The sequence below is a fragment of the Dipodomys ordii genome, unplaced genomic scaffold (genome assembly GCF_000151885.1).
Source record: "Dipodomys ordii isolate 6190 unplaced genomic scaffold, Dord_2.0 Scaffold12, whole genome shotgun sequence".
Lineage (NCBI taxonomy): Eukaryota > Metazoa > Chordata > Mammalia > Rodentia > Heteromyidae > Dipodomys > Dipodomys ordii.
Window position 1 is genome coordinate 24919981 of NW_012267228.1, and position 18037 is coordinate 24938017.

Sequence of the window (18037 nt, forward strand, 5' to 3'; positions counted from 1 at the left end):
ACCAAAAAAAAAAAAAAAGAAAGGGTGTTGTTATAGGCTTCAATTTAATAGACAAGGAAAGGGAAACCAGGAGTCATTAAAACACTTAGCTAGTCCATCAAAAACACAAAACAACATATGCTGGGGGTGGGGAAAAGGAACCCTAAGTACACTATTGGTGAGTATATAAATTAATGCAACCACAATGGAAGTCAGTATGGAGATTCAGCAAACACAGATGTAGCCTATGATCTAGCAACACTACTTTTGGGCATTTATCCAAAAGAATGTTATGTCAGGGTATAATAATGGCTCCTGCATACCCATGCTTATTGTTATACCATTTGATACCAGTTGCAATAACTAAGCTATGGAAACTGCCCAGGTGGTCTACAACTGATGAAGACATGATGCATATGTCTATCCATCCATTGATTGATCCATTGATCAATAGAACCCATATGCTAGATGTGGGACAGGCTTGCACACAAAATGAGTGAAGTTATACCAGAGGAGAGGTTTATTATCAAGCAAGAGGTTTGGTACTATGAAGAATTAATTGCTTTGCAGGATTGGGGACTGGAGAGACAAGTAGGGAAATGTATAGGGGCAGTGCAGGTGGGCAAGGCTGAAGCTGCTGTCCATATGCAACATCACAGAGAAGCATCTCCATCACAAAGGAACCTTTAACTGTGCTGTAAATCCCTGCCAACAAATAGAATCAATCTCATTCTGATTAGCTAAGATTTAGCTCCCTCTTTTAGCCATCTCCCACATCTACCAAAACAACCCAGATATGATTGTGATAAATCACTCTGTACTTGAGATCATGAGTGAGAGTACTCATAGAAAATTCTGCAAGCCCTTGGCAAATGAAAAAAGATTTCTATGAAAATCAGATACTGTCTAACAGTGTCATCTTAAATTCCATCCACTTTGAAGGACAAAGTACTGATACAGCACTTATCAGCAGAGTATTTTCAAATGCACAATTCCTTGAGAAATTCACTTCAGTATGGACTTCTTAAAAGTAATTTTCTAATATAATCTGTTATGTGCTCTTAGCAAACTTCATTGACAGAGCATTTTTTAAAATTCTCTTTATAAAACTGCCCATTTAACTGAACAGATATGCAGGCAGCTGTACCTTCCCTTTTCCTTCCTTCCTTCCTTCCTTTCATCCTTCCCTCCTTCCCTCCCTCCTTCCTTCCTTCCTTTCTTCTTTCCTTCCCTCCTTCCCTCCCTCCTTCCCTCCTTCATTTTTTTTGTGCTGGTCCTGGGGCTTGAACTCAGGGCCTTGGTGTTGTCCCTGAGCTTATTTTGCTCAAGGCTGGTGTTCTACCATTTGAGCCACAGCCCACTTCTGGCTTTTTCCTGGTTAATTGGAGATAAGAATCTCATAAACTTTCCTACCCAGGCTGGCTTTGAACTGCAGTCTCCAAATCTCAGCTTCCTAAGTAGGTAGGCATGAGCCATGGTCACTTGACTTATCTTCCCATTCTTAATAAACATTTAAAAATGTGTTATTTACTCATCTGCATTGCATAATTTTTATTATCTTGAATGCTACTTATAATTGCTGAGCACACTACTAAAAGCTTGGGTACAGTCCTCTGCTAAGAAATTAAATTAAGCCATGGAGAAAAATGGTGCCTTTTCAAAGGACAATATGTCTGTGTACACTTTTGGTTTTATTGTCTTGTTCACTGCTGACAATTTCTCCCAAGGCTGTGAAAATGCATCAAGTAATTGTGCAGGGAAAGAAGGATCAGGAAGAAAAATCATGACTTGGTGTGGAATTCTTCTCTACAAGTTAAGCTTTGAGAAAGCACATCAATTTCTTTTAGGCTTCCATTCAAACACAATACTCTCATCCACACATAAAGTTTTTCTTTTTATTGGCAGAATTTACATATAGTACAATGTACAAATGTTTAGAATTAGTTTAGTAATTAGTTTTGACATATGGGTAATTGAAAGCACAGGTCTATCATCTTGGAAAGTTTCCTCAAGTCCTCACTTCAGATTACTCTTGGTTTCAAATGCATCTAAAGTATGTACACTTTACCTTTTGGCTTTCCTCATTGTGTTATGTATAATTGATAATATGCTTATATTTCTAGGTGGTCTGAAATAGTATAATACTTCATACGTTAACTATTTTGTTGTTTCCAAACTTGGAGTGTGTTAAGTAAGACTACTATGAACTTTCTCATGTAAGCCATTTTGTGGACATATGTTCTCTTAGATAAATACCTGGGAATAGAATTTCAGGGTCATAGGTAGTTGTATATTGACATATAAGAGGAATGTCTTCTTTATTCCTCCTCGTCCTCCTCCTCGTCCTCCTCTTCCTCCTCCTCGTCCTCTTCCTCCTCCTCCTCCTCCTCCTCTTCCTCCTCTTCTTCCTCCTCCTTCTTCTTGTGTTGGTCCTGGCACTCAGAGCCTGGGCACTGTCCCTGGGCATTTTTTTGGTCAAGGCTAGTGCTCTACCACTTGAGTCACAGATTCACTTCTGGATTTTTTGCTACTTAATTAGAGCTAAGAGTCTCACATACTTTCCTGCCTGGGATGGCTTTCAACCTCGATCCTCAGATCTCAGCCTCCTGAATAGCTAGGATTACAGGCATGAGACACTGGCCCTCAGCTGATACTGAACACCTTAACCTGTTATTGTTGGCAAATGCCAGTGTGTGTGTGTGTGTGTGTGTGTGTGTGTGTGTGTGTGTGTGTGTGTGTGTGATGTCTATTCAACTTTTTATCAATTGTTTTATTGGATTCTTTGCTTTTATTGATTTATAGTTCTTTAAATATTCCCAATATTGGCAAATATTTTTTTGCAAAAATTTTCTCACCTTGTAGATTGCCTATTCATTTAATTAATGGTATTTTTTTGGGGGTAGAATATTTGAATTTGATCAACATGAATTCATTTATTTAGTGTTTTGAGGGATTATTATTCATATTCTGTTAGAGAAAGTTTGCCAAAGCTGCAAAAGCGGGGTCATTGTTTATCTTTTTGTACATTTTCTTTTTCTTTTTTTTTTGAGTTCTTTTTTATTGTGAAAATACTGTACAGAGGGGTTACAATTACATGGGCAAGATAATGAGTACATTTCTTATCAAGCATTGTAGCCTCCTCCTTGGGTTACCTTTTTGTACATTTTCTTGGGTTTCCTCACGATACTTTCATAAAGACTATACGATCATCTCCAGCTTCCAGCATAGCTATCGTAGCTCTCATTATCCTCCCAGATCTTTCAAAAAAGATGTTTTACACATACAACTTTTATATTTAGGTTATGGCCCATTTTGGTTTTAATTTGTGTATAGAATGATGAAGTATTGAATTATTCCACATGAGTATCCCTTTTTCCAATATCCTTTAAAAATATCTAATCTTTCCCCATTGATTTTGCTCAGCATTTTTGTTTGAACTTGGTTATATATATTGAGATCTGTTTCTGAACTCTGCTGTTCCATTGATCTATATGACTATTCTTATAATATCCACAGGGTGTGTGTGTGTGTGTGTGTGTGTGTGTGTGTGTGTGCGCGCGCTAGTCCTAGAGTTTGAACTCAGGGTGCTGTCCCTGAGCTTTTATTTTTTACTCAAGTCTAGCACTCTACAACTTGAGTCACAGCTTCATTTCTGTGGACTTTCCTGCCCTGGCTGTCCCTTGAACCATGATCCTCAGATCTCATACTTCTGAGTAGCTAGGATTACAAACATAAGCCATTGGCACCTGGCGAATATTACCAATTGTTGTAGATTAAAATTTTTTTTACTATAATATAGAACGATCTTATGAACTTGTTCTATCTCACTGAACTGTGTTCTTGGATTTGTAGCTGTTTCTTAAGTGTTGAAACCAAGTTGTGCCAGTCTTCCAAGTTAGTTCTTTGTCAAGTTTCAGATGACTATTTTAGTTATGCTCTATTTCCTTACTAACTTTAAATCAGCCTGTCAACAAATTAAATGTTTAGCTTTTGTTTTAGCATGGAGAGAAGATCCTTAATATATTAAAATCTTTTATTTATTCAACAAAATTTATTGAACATTTAATTCCTTTTCTGGGGACTGTCTTGGCTCCTTGATTACCTATTTCATAGTTGGAGGAGACAAATGATACATAAATAAAAGATAGGAAAAGACAGAAGAATGTGAGGGTGCTATCCTTCATGGTAGATACTCAAGTGGTAGGACTTTTGAAAAAGCCACAGGTGACATTCATTGTAAGATGTTTTATAGTGGCTGAGAGCCAAGAGGAGAATCAGGGATGTTGGAGGGCAGAATATTGCAATGGTCCAAGCCAATGATGATGGCCACTGATTTTCTTTGCTGGCATTTAATGCACTTGGTGTTTAGCTAAAACTCAACCTTTATCTATTTCTCTCTTCAAAATCAAACAGTGAGTGGGGCTCTGATTTGTGGGGCTCACAGATGTTGGTAAGCATCCATGTCTGATGCCACACCCCTTATTGTCTTAAGCATGGCAGGTTTTCTCATGTTGCATTTGTTGCTTTTGAGAAATCCAAGTTTCGATGCTCTAAAAGTTCCCCTTTTGGTGGAATCCGTGCATTGTTTTTTTTATATGTTAGAGAGAAGGCCTTATACTGACTTTATCTCAAATGCTCACGAGTCTTCAGTCTTGAAATTATGTGACAGTCAGCATTGCTGTTGTAGATTATATCTTCTGTATTTTTAACAAATGAAAGTTTAGATTTTGAGACTGTTTTCTTCCCTTTAGTAGGGTTGTAATTTCTAAAAATCCCAACAACACCCAAACCCTGTATTTGCATTAAGACTAACAAATAAGTTACCTATCCTTTTTATTTTTATTTTTGGCTAATACTGGGGCTTGAACTCAAGGCCTGGATGCCGTCTCTTAGCTTTTTTGCTCAAGGCTAGCGCTTTACTGTCTTAGTGATGCCTCATCTTTTGCCTTTTTGGGTGATTAATGGAGATAAGAGTCTCATAGATTTTCTTGCCCAGGATGGCTTTGAACTGTGATCCTCAGATCTCAGCCTGATAAGAAACTAGGATTACAGGCATGAGCCACTGGCACCCAGTTTATCTGTCCATTTTTGAAGCAAGGTTAATGATGGAGTAGCAATGACACATTTCCAATGGTGGCAAATTCGATAATGGCTTTTTAGAGTTAATTTTAGTGATCAATCCATTCTCTAGCTTATTTATTTTAGTGTTTCTTCATACAGTCTCATGTTTTAAGTAAACTCTAACAGCATCATAGCTTCATGATGGTAGCAAAACCTTTTAGCTCAGTGTGAACATGTCAATTAAAGTCACTATTAAATAATAAATAAAATCTAAACTTAGAAAAAAATTTCTTGTATCCTATAGCCCTTATAAAATATAGCTGGTTTTAGTCTTCACAACTGCCAATTTTTCTAGTAGCTTTATTGCTCTCCCTTGACATATGCAGCATGAGGAGAAGGGAAAGGCTTTGGAGTGCCCAAGATAAATTAGCCCATAGTATCATGCAAACACTGCATCTGAACCCCTTCGGCTACATGGGGGCACGGAAAGTATGCTCTGTTCCACCTCTTGGCAAAGCCAAGGTTCCTAAAGGGAGGAGGCCAGGGCACCAGCTCCTTCCTGCACCTGCTGAGGTGGGCCAGGTCCTCCAGAAGGCCTCGTCTATGTGACTCCTTTAGTGATTTGAGCACACTTACTGAGTTTTAAAGAAACTTTAGGGACAAACTTATGTCCAAGCATGTAGTCAGTAATGTTTCGTACTCTGAATTTCCTTTGTGCTAGCATCCATGAAAAGCAGAGAATGTGGTTTTGGTTGGTCACTGTCACTTCAGCCAGATAGACTGCTGTCACTATTTCAGAAGCTTTTAAGTTTATGTATTTAAGGACAGTTATTAACTAAACAAACAGAAGAAACTGGCAGAGATTTGGCAAGTAGAAGAGACTATTTCAGAGCACAGAGAAATTGTATATTTTTTAATAGTCTTAAGAATTTAGGATATGTCTGGTGTAATGCTTCATATTTAGTTCTTGCTTTTCTCCCTCCTTGTAAAACCAACATTGTGGGCAATTAAAAAATGGCACTAGTTTTAATAAAATGGCCTCTCTTAATTCCTTACTGTCACAGTTAATTCGAGGAACATCAGTTTGTTACTGTTAGAATTACTATTGAACTAAAAATGTATTATGATCTGCTACCCAAGCAAAAAAAATTACATTATAATGAGTAAAACTGAGTTAAACGGAATTGTGCCTCAAGGAACAGAGTGATAGGAAGTGTGTTCTGTAATAATAGTGATTTCCTTAGCGATGAAATTTTACAGCCTGATTTTCATTGTGTTCTCCTTGCTGCCATATTGATGTAAGAATATGTCCACCCATTCCTTGGAGATGCAGTTGCTCCCTCCCCTGACTCCACAAATCATGTCTCTCTTGAAAAAGATGACAGCAGCCACATTCCATTTCCTAAATCTGTATATTTTTAATTAAAATCATTTTACAGGTATAAATACTTGTATGTGTTGGGGGAGTGTTTTGAGCACAGCATAATGGTTGTAATGTTTAGATCAAAAATGTCCAATCATCTTCTGCCGTTGGCCAGTGACTATCATCAAAGAATTGACCATCTTCAAGAGAGATGAGCTTTTCAACATGCCAAGGGGGAAGAGAATGGGAGAAGTCCAGTTTCATATGCAGGTGCATCACCAGATTTCTTTTCAGTCCCTAGAGCCTCTTAGGTGGTTAGCCACCTGTGTTATCCAATGAATGTCTTAGGTAATGAGAGTTACCAAGACCATCCAAGAGCATCCCAGTTACCTGGGTCATACAGTAAGAATTTTAGGATGTGAGTGATAAAAAAATAAGGTGTATTTGTCTTCTGAGTCACATGTAATTCTCCAATGTCTGTTTCTTGGGGGTTTTCAGCCTATCATGAACGAATTCTTTCTTTTCTTTATTTTCATTGAACCTTAGACATATTTTCTACAATTTCCAATAAGAGAGTGAATGGGTGTCCTCAGGTGGAATTACAATAGCAAGTTCAGTGTTCCTACCACAGTGAAGCTGGTGGTAACTGTAGTCTCAGGTGGTTTCTAAATTCTTCTCCCTGCTGCTCCTCATCTTCAGGGCCTGGATTTGTCTTAACACTTCTTTTGAATGTTGAGGAAAACAAGCCTTTCTTGTCTATGGCGGTACTGAGAGGACTTCATAACAAGTATTTTAGAAAAAGCTAAATTCATAATCTATTCCTTAGAAATATATATTTTTCAATGGAAATGAAGCTTTTGCTTTGTTGTTGTTTTTGTTTTCTTTTTGTCTTGTTTGTTCATTTGTCTTTGGGCAGGTAAGGGGGGGACACAAAACTGGGGGAGGGACAAAGGGTACTCATCTGACATTATGTGGAAAATGAACTATACAACTTGTGCCGGTGGTGGAGGGAAGGAAAAACCAGTAGAAAGTGAGGCAAAGGGTAACATTGTCCACAAAGAAATGTACTCATTGCCTGACTTATGTAATTGTAGCCCCTCTGTACAGCATCTTTGTAATAACATTAAAAATAACACTTATTTTAAAAAATGAAGTCTAATTTTTTCCACCATATCATGCAGGCCTTTGTCACCAGACACCCTATCTTGGGTGCCTCCATCTTTTTCTTTTATCCAGTGGGAGCTTACCCACCTACTATTTTTTTTTCTCAGCTGTGGGGCTTGAATTCAGTGCCAGGCACTGTCCCTGAGCTCTTTTGTTCAAGGCTAGTGCTTTATCACTTTGTGACACAGGGCCACTTCTGGTTTGGGTGGTTAATTGGAGGTAAGGCTTTTCTACCTGGATTGGCTTCAAATTGCAATCCCCAGTCTTTTGAGTAGCTAGGATTATAGGCATGAGCCACCAGTGCCAAGCTGCACACTTGTTTTTGCTATTTATGGACTTTTTGTATTTATTGATTATCAAGGGTAGGGAACATTTGGCCCAAAGGCCACATAAGGCTCTCAAAATGATTTGGTACATGACAGGGTCGACACACAATGCTTCTCTTTGGCTACCCATGGCCCATCTGCCTATATTGATAATTTTGTATGATGCTGAATGATGTTATAAATACCAAAATGACTGTTGGCAGGGAAAAGTTTCTCCAACCTTGTCTGGGCCTCATAGCAAATGCATATGGTATTTATCACATATGTGGTCATTTCAGCATGTATTCTAACAAGCTTCGGGTGCTGAAGAAGGAAGGCCTGAGGAAGAGATAGGGAAACTTGACTTTCTCTTTTCCAGGAACCCTTTGAGAAGGCAAGCTTGAGTAGCAGCAGCAGTGGGGCAGCCAGCCTGAAAAGTGAGCTTTCAGAAAGCGCAGACCTGCCCTCCGAAGGCTTCCAGCCCCCCTGTGGGAAGGAAGAGGACCGGGTCTGTGAGGAAATACTGTCAGATGACCACTTCCACCTGGAGAGTATTGAGAAAGGTACTTTATATGCAAAGGGGTCGGCGTGAATGCACCCAACGCCTTTCATTTTCAAGGCTCATTTGCCTTTTGCTTTTTATTCATGCACAGATTTATATTCCGAGCTGGATGATGAACTGGACATCTCAGATAACTTCAGCAGCTCCAGCTCAAGCCCTTTGAAAGAGTCGACATTCAGTAAGCTTCCCCTCACCTGCCTCAAGTTTCTTGGATTCCAGCAGCAAGTAGCTTGGGATCACACAGATACAGCCTGTGATTTGCATATCAGTTGCAGCGCTAAAGGGGACGGGTGTATCTGGTCTGTTTGATGGAGCCCAAAGGGCAGATAGCACCATGGTTTCGCATTTCCTCAGCTTTCAAAGGAATAGTTTTATTATATCTATCATCAGAAAAAGGTTCTAACTGAGGGGCTGAGATAATCAATCTGAAGGCCATTAAATAATTCCAGAAATGCTAGAAGTGACATGCATTCATGAGTGCTGATTAAAGGGCCTAGAAACCTATAAAAGAAGTTAGTACCAGTGGCTCATGCCTATAATCCTAGCTACTCTGAAGGCTGAGACCTGAGGATCCCGTTCAAAGCAGAAAAATCTATGAGACAATCATCTCCAATTAACCTGCAAAAAGCCAGAAATGGAGGTGTAGCTCAAGTGGTAGAGCACCAGCCTTGAGTGAACTAAGCAAGTACTTGAAGCCTAGAGTTTAAGCCCTAATCCTGGGGGGTTGGAGTGGGGAGAGAGAAAGAAACCTATTGTATACTATTGCATAATTTATTTGCATTAATGAAAATTATGTGTTGCACTCAAAATCCTAAGTTTAAAAATATCATTTTCAAACTATACAAAGCGTGGCCTATAAATTCAGCCCTGCTTGTTTTAATTTGAAGAAAATAAAGTAGTGGTGCTGAGAATGGGGAATGGGGAAAAAGAGGAAGAGAGACATTTAGAGTTTAAAGATGAGAAGGGGAGATAAGGTCAAAGGCAATCAACTAACCTAAAATGGAAAGAAAATAGATGTAAAAATGGAGAAAACAATAATTTTGTCAAAATAGTGAGCTAATAGAGCCTAAAAATTATAGATGGAAAAACTCTAAAATCAATCAAGCATAATTCATTCTGTCTTCTCATTGACTATACTGTGAAACATCTCAAAACAGGAGGTATAAAAGAGTCTCAATACAGATAAAAGTTAAAACCCTGAGAATTTAGCCATGTTCTTTGCCTTTTTATTTGGTGCTGGTCCTGGGGCTGGAACTCAGGGCCTGGGAACTGTCTCTTACCTTATTTACTCAAGGGAAGACTCTACCATTTGAGCTATATTTATAGCTCTACTTGTGGCTTTTTGGTGGTTAGTTGGAGATATGAAATTCATAGACTTTCCTGCCTAAGCTGGCTTTGAACCATGATCCTCAGATCCTCAGACCTCCTGAGTAGCTAGGATTACAGGGGTGAGCTACTGGCAACCAGCTGTTCTTTGTCTTTTTAAATACATAATTTTAGCCCATCAAAATGGTATCTAGACCATCCAGATTTTCTAGGACAAGTAGAATGGCCAATAATCTGTCTTGTATTCCCAGTTAGTTCTTTCCTGTGTAGATAAACTAACATAATTTGCAATTGAGAAACCATAAATGTCATCAAGGAAAAACTTTTCTTGCTTATAAACAGGTCTAGAAAATTCTAGAAGCAGTTATTGCTGTTTGGTGTGGTTTATCTCTGTCGGGTAGCTAGTGGGGAGAGGCTGTAGAGATGAAAGAAGAAAAACATAGACCATTAAATTTGTGTGTGGGAAGATGTGGCTCTCTTGGTAAAGGCTTATGCATGACAATGACATCCTAAAGATATGCTATTGTGTTTATTATTATTAATAACTATTAATGCCAATTTTTGTTGGTTTACCTCTTGTCTTGAAGAAAAATGGCACTTAAACCTACCAACATTGCATTTTAGCTAATGCTTTCTTGGACAAAAGTGATGTTTACAATATATATAATTGTCTAGATAACAGAGCCACAATCTTTAAAAAAAAGATTTCTAGAGGAAAGAATTTTAAATTACCTTTATTTTCTTGTCTCAGGCATACTAAAGAGAAGTTTCAGTGCTTCAGGAGGAGAAAGGCAATCACAAACAAGGTTTGTATGAGTCAAGCTCCTAGAAAAAAAATTTTGACTTTGCAGAACGGAGCAGTTGGTGGTGAAGTTGAAACAAGATGGCTAGAGGCTACCATGAACATGTGGACATGGAGTCTGTTAGAACCTACTCTGCCTGAGCTGATTATAATTTACCAACTTGCATGCTGAGTAAGTACTCAGCCTGGTCCTGGGATTTTGTCTAATTCTACCCATTGTCTGTCCTTGTGACCTCCAACCAGTCACTCTCTGAGCTCAGCATGGATCAGGGGGTAGAATAGTTGTACTCTCTGGGGACCAGAGTCCTGGCTCCCATGGTTTCTCTGTACCCCAGGACATACTTCTCATCCTTGAGGCAAAGGGTGCCAAGAAAAGGAATAAGAAAAGGGTGAGGAGGATACATTCTCATATGACCATATAGCTTCAGGGAGGATGGATATATTTGGGATATTCTCTTTTAAGAGAGAGGAGGCATGTCTGAGTGCCTGAAGCAAAGGGTTGGAAGGGAGGGAGGGAGACAGGGAAGAAAGGTATGAGGAAGAAGGGAGGGAGGGAGAGGAGTGGGAAAGCCAGTATCCTTAAGCTCTTAAGCATCACAGAACACTTGGAAGAGCAGTGCTGATACTGTAGGCCACTGGTTTAGATTTTAGAACTGTCTAGATTTCAGGAGTCTGGTCAGCGAGGAACAACCAATACATAGACAAGAGATGGAGTAGAGGGGTAGAGGAACTGCTGAGGGTAAGACACTAAGCTGGGACAATGCCTAAGCAACCATGTCAGTCAGTTGCATAACAAAAGCAAATGATGACAGACAGTATTAGCTCCTTAATGAAGAGAACTTTATATTAAAGTAGAACCTGCAAGCATATATATTTAGTGATCCTTGAGGTACCAAATAATTCTATGCTCGTTTTCTCAAAGGACCCATGGAAAAATTTATAAAATTTAGTGAGTATCTGTCCGGTCTTCAGGACCAATGGAATAGAATTGAAAAACCCAGAAATGAACCCACAGACCTATAGCCATCTAATCTTCAATAAGGGAGCTAAAAAAATAGAATGGAAGAAAGACAGCCTCTTTAGTAAATGGTGCTGGCAAGATTGGTTAATCACTTGTAGAAAACTAAAGCTAGATCTTTATATATCACCCTGTACCAGAATCAACTCCAAATGGATCAAAGACCTGGGAGTCAAAGCAGACACCCTGAAAACATTACAGGAAGGAATAGGAGAAACCCTAGGTCTCCTTGGCACAGTCTGAATTTTCTTAATAGAGACCCAGAAACACAACAAATCAAAGAAAGGTTGGACAAATGGGATTGCCTGAAGTTGCAGAACTTCTGCATGGCAAAGGACATAGCTAGCAAGATCAATAGAAAGCCCACCAATTGGGAGATCTTCACTAGCCATACAACAGACAAGGATCTCATATCTAAAATATATTTGGAACTCAAAAAATTAAATCCCCCAACAACAAATTCTCAAAGAAACAACTGCCCAATAAATAAGTGGGCTAAAGACTTAAAGAGAAACTTCTTAAAGAGAAAGAAGGATGGCCAATGGAGAAATGCTCAAACTCCCTAGCCATAAAAGAAATGCAAATCAAAACAACACTGAGATACCACCTCACTCCAGTTAGAATGGCTATAAACAATAACTCTAATAACAACAGATGCTGGAGGGGATGTGGCCAGAAGGGAACCCTACTGCATTGCTGGTGGGAGTGTAAACTTGTTTAACCACTTTGGAAAGTAGTATGGAGGTTCCTAAAAAGACTCCACATAGAGCTCCCCTATGACCCAGCAATCCCACTTTTGGGCATTTACCCAAATGATCACAAACAAGACCACACTAAAGCTACCAGCATATCTATGTTTATTGCAGCCTTATTTACCATAGCTAAGATATGGAACTAACCCAGATGTCCCTCAGTAGATGAATGGATCAAGAAACTGTGGTATATATACACAATGGAATTCTATGCCTCCATCAGAAAGAATGACATTGCCCCATTTGTTAGGAAATGGAAAGACTTGGAAAAAATTATATTAAGTGAAGTAAGCCAGGCCCAAAGAAACATAGGTCCCATGGTTTCTCTTATTTGCAATAACTAGTATATGTCTGAGATAAGCAGAAATGGTCAGTTAAGTTGATGTTAGGCAAAATGAACCCCACGATAAGGACTCAAATGTTTTTTCTTTCTTGCTATTGTTTCTAACATATTTATAAGATTATTTCTTTGTTGCTTTGTATGTCCCTCCCCCCACAGTATTACCCCTGTTTTCACTGTATTTGATGTTGGTATAATTTGGGGAGGGGAAGGGAAAAAAACAAATGGTTTAAATAGGGATACAGGTGGACCCATGGCAACAATGAAATGTACAAGATGCTATGTTGAAAATGAACTTTACAAATTTGGCAGATGGGGGTAATGGGAGGGCAGGGATGGTAAAGGGAAACAAAGGAGGAGGCAACAATGCTTGCTAAGAAATGTACTCATTACCTTGCTTATGTAATTGTAACCCCTCTGTATGGTATTTTCACCATAAAAACCTTATTAATAATAAAAAACAAAAAAACAAAAGAAATATAAGTATTAAATCTTGAGATGGTTTTCTATAAGCCAGTAATTAAACATTTTCCAATTTGGCTAAACTAGAATTAGCAGATGGGAGAAGTTCAATCTGAAGCAGATTATTGTAGAGTGAGCTTTGACTTGGGGTTGTGAATATTTTAATGGAGGGAAAATATTTTGCCAATATACTGAGGTTGGTGCTTGCAAAGCACATCCTGGGTGAACAGACCTGGCCTAAAGTAACATCTGCAGAGCTGCACACAGGTGTGGTACACGCAGAGTGACGAGGCCTCAGGAAAGGCAGGTTGGTTCAAGGCAAGCTTTCTTCCTTTATAGAGCCTGCAGTGTAATTCCAGACAAGGACAGACTTCAAGAAAAAAGAAAGATTAAAGATGATGTCAAGCAGGAGAGAAAATTAATTACTTTTTTTTGCCTTCCTTCCAGGTGACCTCAAGGCCTGTCTGAATTAAAAGGAGACACGTCTAATACACATTTATGTTTATTTAAAAGGCATTAAGGAAGGATAATGTTATTTTCCATCTAATTTGTTTAGGATTTCCTTGGGTTTTTTGGTTTATTACTCATCCTATAAAATTTCTAGAAGTGAAATGAGAAATTTGAATATAACAGAAGACAGCAATACCATGTAAGAGTCAGGAAAAGGAACTGAAAACCAGTCCATAAGTTTTCTTCCTACTTCTTCTGTGTCTTATATGAAGTGGTATGATGAGGGTGGCGGCAGTGTCAGTGACTGAGACTCTGTTTGGTTCTCCCTTTTGAAGGCCCTTGAAATCTCTGAGATGAAGGGTTCTAGTCAACAGCTGCCATACAGAAGTGCAGCCTCCAGGGTGTAGAATTTGAACTTGACCATGGCTAGTTAGTACAAAGAGAAAAGTTTAGTTATACATTCTCAACTTTGGTGACCCCAGACCTAAGAAGCCAAGTTTATGTCCCAGCCAATGGACTGCTGAAGAAGTATTTCCTGGAAATGTAGGCTAGATTTTCTTGGGCAAATAAGCCAGGCAAATGGGAAAAACATCAACAACAGGACTAGGGCTTGAACTCTGGGCCTGGGCACTGTTCCTGAGCTTTTGTGCTCTAGGCTAGAGCTCTACCATTAGAGCTACAGCTTCAGACTGGCTTTTTTTGGGTAATTTTTATTGGAGGTAAGAATCTCATGGATTTTCCTGCCTGGGCTGGCTTCCAGCTGTGATCCTCAGATCTCAGCCTCCTGAGTAGTTAGAATTTCAGGTGTGAGCCACCAGTACCCATCTTCAGTTCTGCTTCCTCGAAGGAGAGCCACAGCTTGGAGGAGAAAGCAATATGTTCTCTCTCTTAGAACAGAAGACACCCTGGGGATCCTAGCCAGCATTAGGAACATGATTGACAGCAAGACCAAGAGACGATCAGTCTCCAATTTCTTTGAAAGTTTAGTCATTTTCAAATTTGATCTAAAAATTTCTCACCTGTGTTACTGTTCGCCAGGAAAGAACTAAGCATGGGCTTGAATTTTATCAGGTTTCATAGGTAGATCTGGTACATTTGTATACAGAGAGTTCTAATCCAGTAAGGCATAGTGTTTTATTTCATCTTACATTAGTCTGTGTAGTGGAATTTGAGGAGGCACACAGGGCCTTCAGCCTCTGAACTGTCATCCTCAGTTACTAGTAGGCTTTGGCCTCTGTGTAATGACCTTCCTAAGAATATTCATTCCAAGCCAGGCACCAGGGGTCCATTCCTGAAATACCAGCTACTCAGGAAGGGGAGACCTGAGGATTGTGGTTTGAAGCCACTCCAGACAGGAAAGTCTGTGAGACTCTTATCTCCAATTAACCAACAAAAGCTGGAAATGGAGCTGTGGCTCAAGTGGTAGAATGTTGGCCTTGAGGGAAAAGAAGCTCAGGCCTTGAGTTTAAGTCTCAGGATGGCACCACAACTAAAACCCAAACCCCCCAAAACCCTAAAAATTCTTTCCAGCTGAGCGCAATATGGTACATGTTTGTATAGTCTCAGATACTTTGGAGATTGAGGCAAGAGGATCCCTTGAGCTCGTAAGCTCAAAGCCAGCCTAAGCCTCATGGCAAGACTCCACCCAAAAGGAAAGACAGAGACAAAGGAGAAGGAAAAAACAAAGAAGGAGGGGGCTGGGAAGGTGGCTCAGAGGTAGAGCACTTGCCTTGAATGCATGATCAATTCCTCAGCACCTAAACAGATAAAGCCGGAAGTGGCACTGTGGCTCAAATGGTAGAGTGCTCGCCTTGAGCTGAAGAGCAGAGGGACAGCGCCCAGGCCCAGAGTTCAAGCCCCACAAAAAAAAAAAAAGCCCAACAAAAAAAAAAGAAGGAGGAAGAGAGAGAAAGAAAAATATTTATTCAAGTGACAAATATTTATTGCTGTGTAATCGTATATATTCCAAACTATGTGTGGCTTATCTGTGCTTTCCTCGGGACAGACTGTGCTCACATTGGTGCAGTCTACAAGTGCCTGTGGGCTTCATTAATAGGTTAATGATGGTTATCTTAATATACATTTTATGTCTCTCACAGTATAAAACAAATTTCCCCCTAAGATTCTGTTGCTTAGGCAACAAGATTTCTCCATGCGTGCTTGCCTCTTGTTGCCAAGGCAACAGGGTATAGTTGGCAGACTGGTTTGAGACACTGGCTGTTTTCAGTATCATCAGAGATGCCTGTGGTTTACAACTTCTTTAATGGGTTGGTGTGTGCATCATTTGGAGATATGCTTCTGTCTTTAGTCTTGATATATAGAGAGGAGTGTAGATGTTTGAGACCATCCAGTAGCACAGGTATGACCAAAAAGACCCCTGTGATGTCTCAGGACCCTGTGATTCTTTCCTCCTTCTAGTAGGCATCTCCTTAATTAATTAATTATTAATTTTGCCTGTGACTATTCTCCATCCCTACCCCTTATTTCATAATCTGTGTCCAGTTTTACCTCTGTTGAATAAATACTTCTAAACACTACTTGCCAGAATCTACGTGGTTTACCTGCCAATGTCAGAGGCCAGCAGTCTTTCAGTACCAAAAATGACATCATCACTGTGTTCCTCTCCTGTTCATGCTTGTTTCTAGCTGTCACGGCACTAGGACCAGAAAGTCACAGAAGTGTAACATCACTTTCTTGTGATGCCAACTCTATAGATGGATGAAAACATATTTACTATGGAAACTCAACTGTACATAGCGTCCTGTTCACCTAGGACCTGCTTAGGACTGTTACTCCAGGGACTTCCAGCTGTAACATTCTAGTTAAGCACACATTATGTGGTTGCAATAACTTCAAAAGATGTATTTTTAAGTATTGTAATCCAAAGGTCTCATTTCATAAGGTTCAATACTTTCCTTCCTCCCTCCTTCCTTCCCTCCTTCCTTCCTTCCTTCCTTCCTTCCTCCCTCCCTCCCTCCCTTCCTTCCTTCCTTCCTCCCTCCCTCCCTCCCTCCCTCCCTCCTTCCTTCCTTCCATCCTTCCTTCTTCCCTCCCTCCCTCTCTCCTTCCCTCCCTCCCTTCCTTCCTCTTTTCCTCCTTCCCTCCCTCCCTCCTTGCCTCCTTGCCTCCCTCCCTTCCTTCTTCTCTCCTTCCCTCTTTCCTCCATCCTGCTCCATTCTCTGTTATCATCAAAGAGTACTGGCTACTTTTGAGTTGCATTAAATTATATGAATGTGAATTAAATTTTAATGACTGTGAACATGTTTCATTCATTCAGAGATATAGTTATAGGATTTCCTATGAGAAATAAAATTCTTGAGCTTTATCTTCTTTACAGCCAGGACTCTTTTGATGAATCCCTATCCAAATAATCCACGGTGTGCTTCAATTAATTAAGTTAATTTTCTTTACATTGCCAAACATATACGTGCCTTCATTACGTTACCGGTGTGTGGTTTCAGTGGTAGTTGTAGGTTAACACGCTTTCCCATCACTTGGATTTGTCTTTTCACTTACGGGAACTGGTGAGGTCCCGCTAGGTCTGAAGAGGCTGTAGATGAGGACCTTCTGAAGCCTTCTTTCAGCCTTCCATTTCTGTAGTTCTTTCATGAGCCTGAAGAGCTGTTGGCCAATGGCTATTTTAAAACTTGGACACAATCTTCAATGTATTAAACATTTAACCAGAAACTATGTCTGGAATGTTCTGGCTGTGTGTTTCCAGCTGGAGTGGCTGTGGGTGTCCCATCATTTGTCCTCAGAATGTGCCACTGGACATAAGTACCCAGGGTGGCTCAGTCTAGAGTCTGAAATCCCCCCTCAGGCTCTCTGTAATTTCAGTGATTTGTCCATCTGTGGACCCAACAATTGCACATCAAAAGCCACCACTTGTGGCCACAATGAACGAGCTCCATTTTTAAGTGTCAGATAACTATATTTTCTTGTGGTGAAAGGTATAGTTTCCAGAGAAATTAACATTTTTCTGCTGTAATTACGCAATCTTGTAAATTTCAAGAGTATGGAGAATGTTTCTGTTCACATTTCTGGGTGTTTAGCCCAGTGCGTACACACAATGGGACGTTAGTAGCCTGTCTGCTGAATAAATGTGAGGTTTCTAAAAAAATGTCCCCTAAAGCTTATTAAAGAGGAATTTAGAATTATATGAAGGGGCAGTGTGCACGTGTGTGGGCTTGCACATGTACGTGCACACATACACACAAAATGTTTGAAATATTGTTTGTTCGGGACAACAGAAATGATCATCTAGGTAACTCAGTGTGATTTATCTGATGTTCAAGAACATTCTTAGCATGGAGAAAAGTTTTCTACAAAATTGCATTTTTATTCACCATTTAAGATAGGTCTGTGAGGTATTGCAGGGTTAACAGCTTCATGACATGATTGTGATATGTGGTAAAGGAAAATGACCAATGCCCTTTAGAAGGGGTTGGAATGT

General features: G+C 39.7%; 1 protein-coding gene across 1 annotated transcript in view; it reads left to right on the plus strand.

The window, feature by feature from the left end:
• The window catches only part of Nek10 (NIMA-related kinase 10), a 153621-nt gene that overhangs the window by 98430 nt on the left and 37154 nt on the right, over positions 1-18037 (plus strand). Inside the window, exons 27-29 of the mRNA XM_013010302.1 lie at positions 8252-8435; positions 8526-8612; positions 10512-10566. Of these exons, the coding sequence (XP_012865756.1) occupies positions 8252-8435; positions 8526-8612; positions 10512-10566 (326 nt within the window). The remainder of the gene's footprint in view (positions 1-8251; positions 8436-8525; positions 8613-10511; positions 10567-18037) is intronic.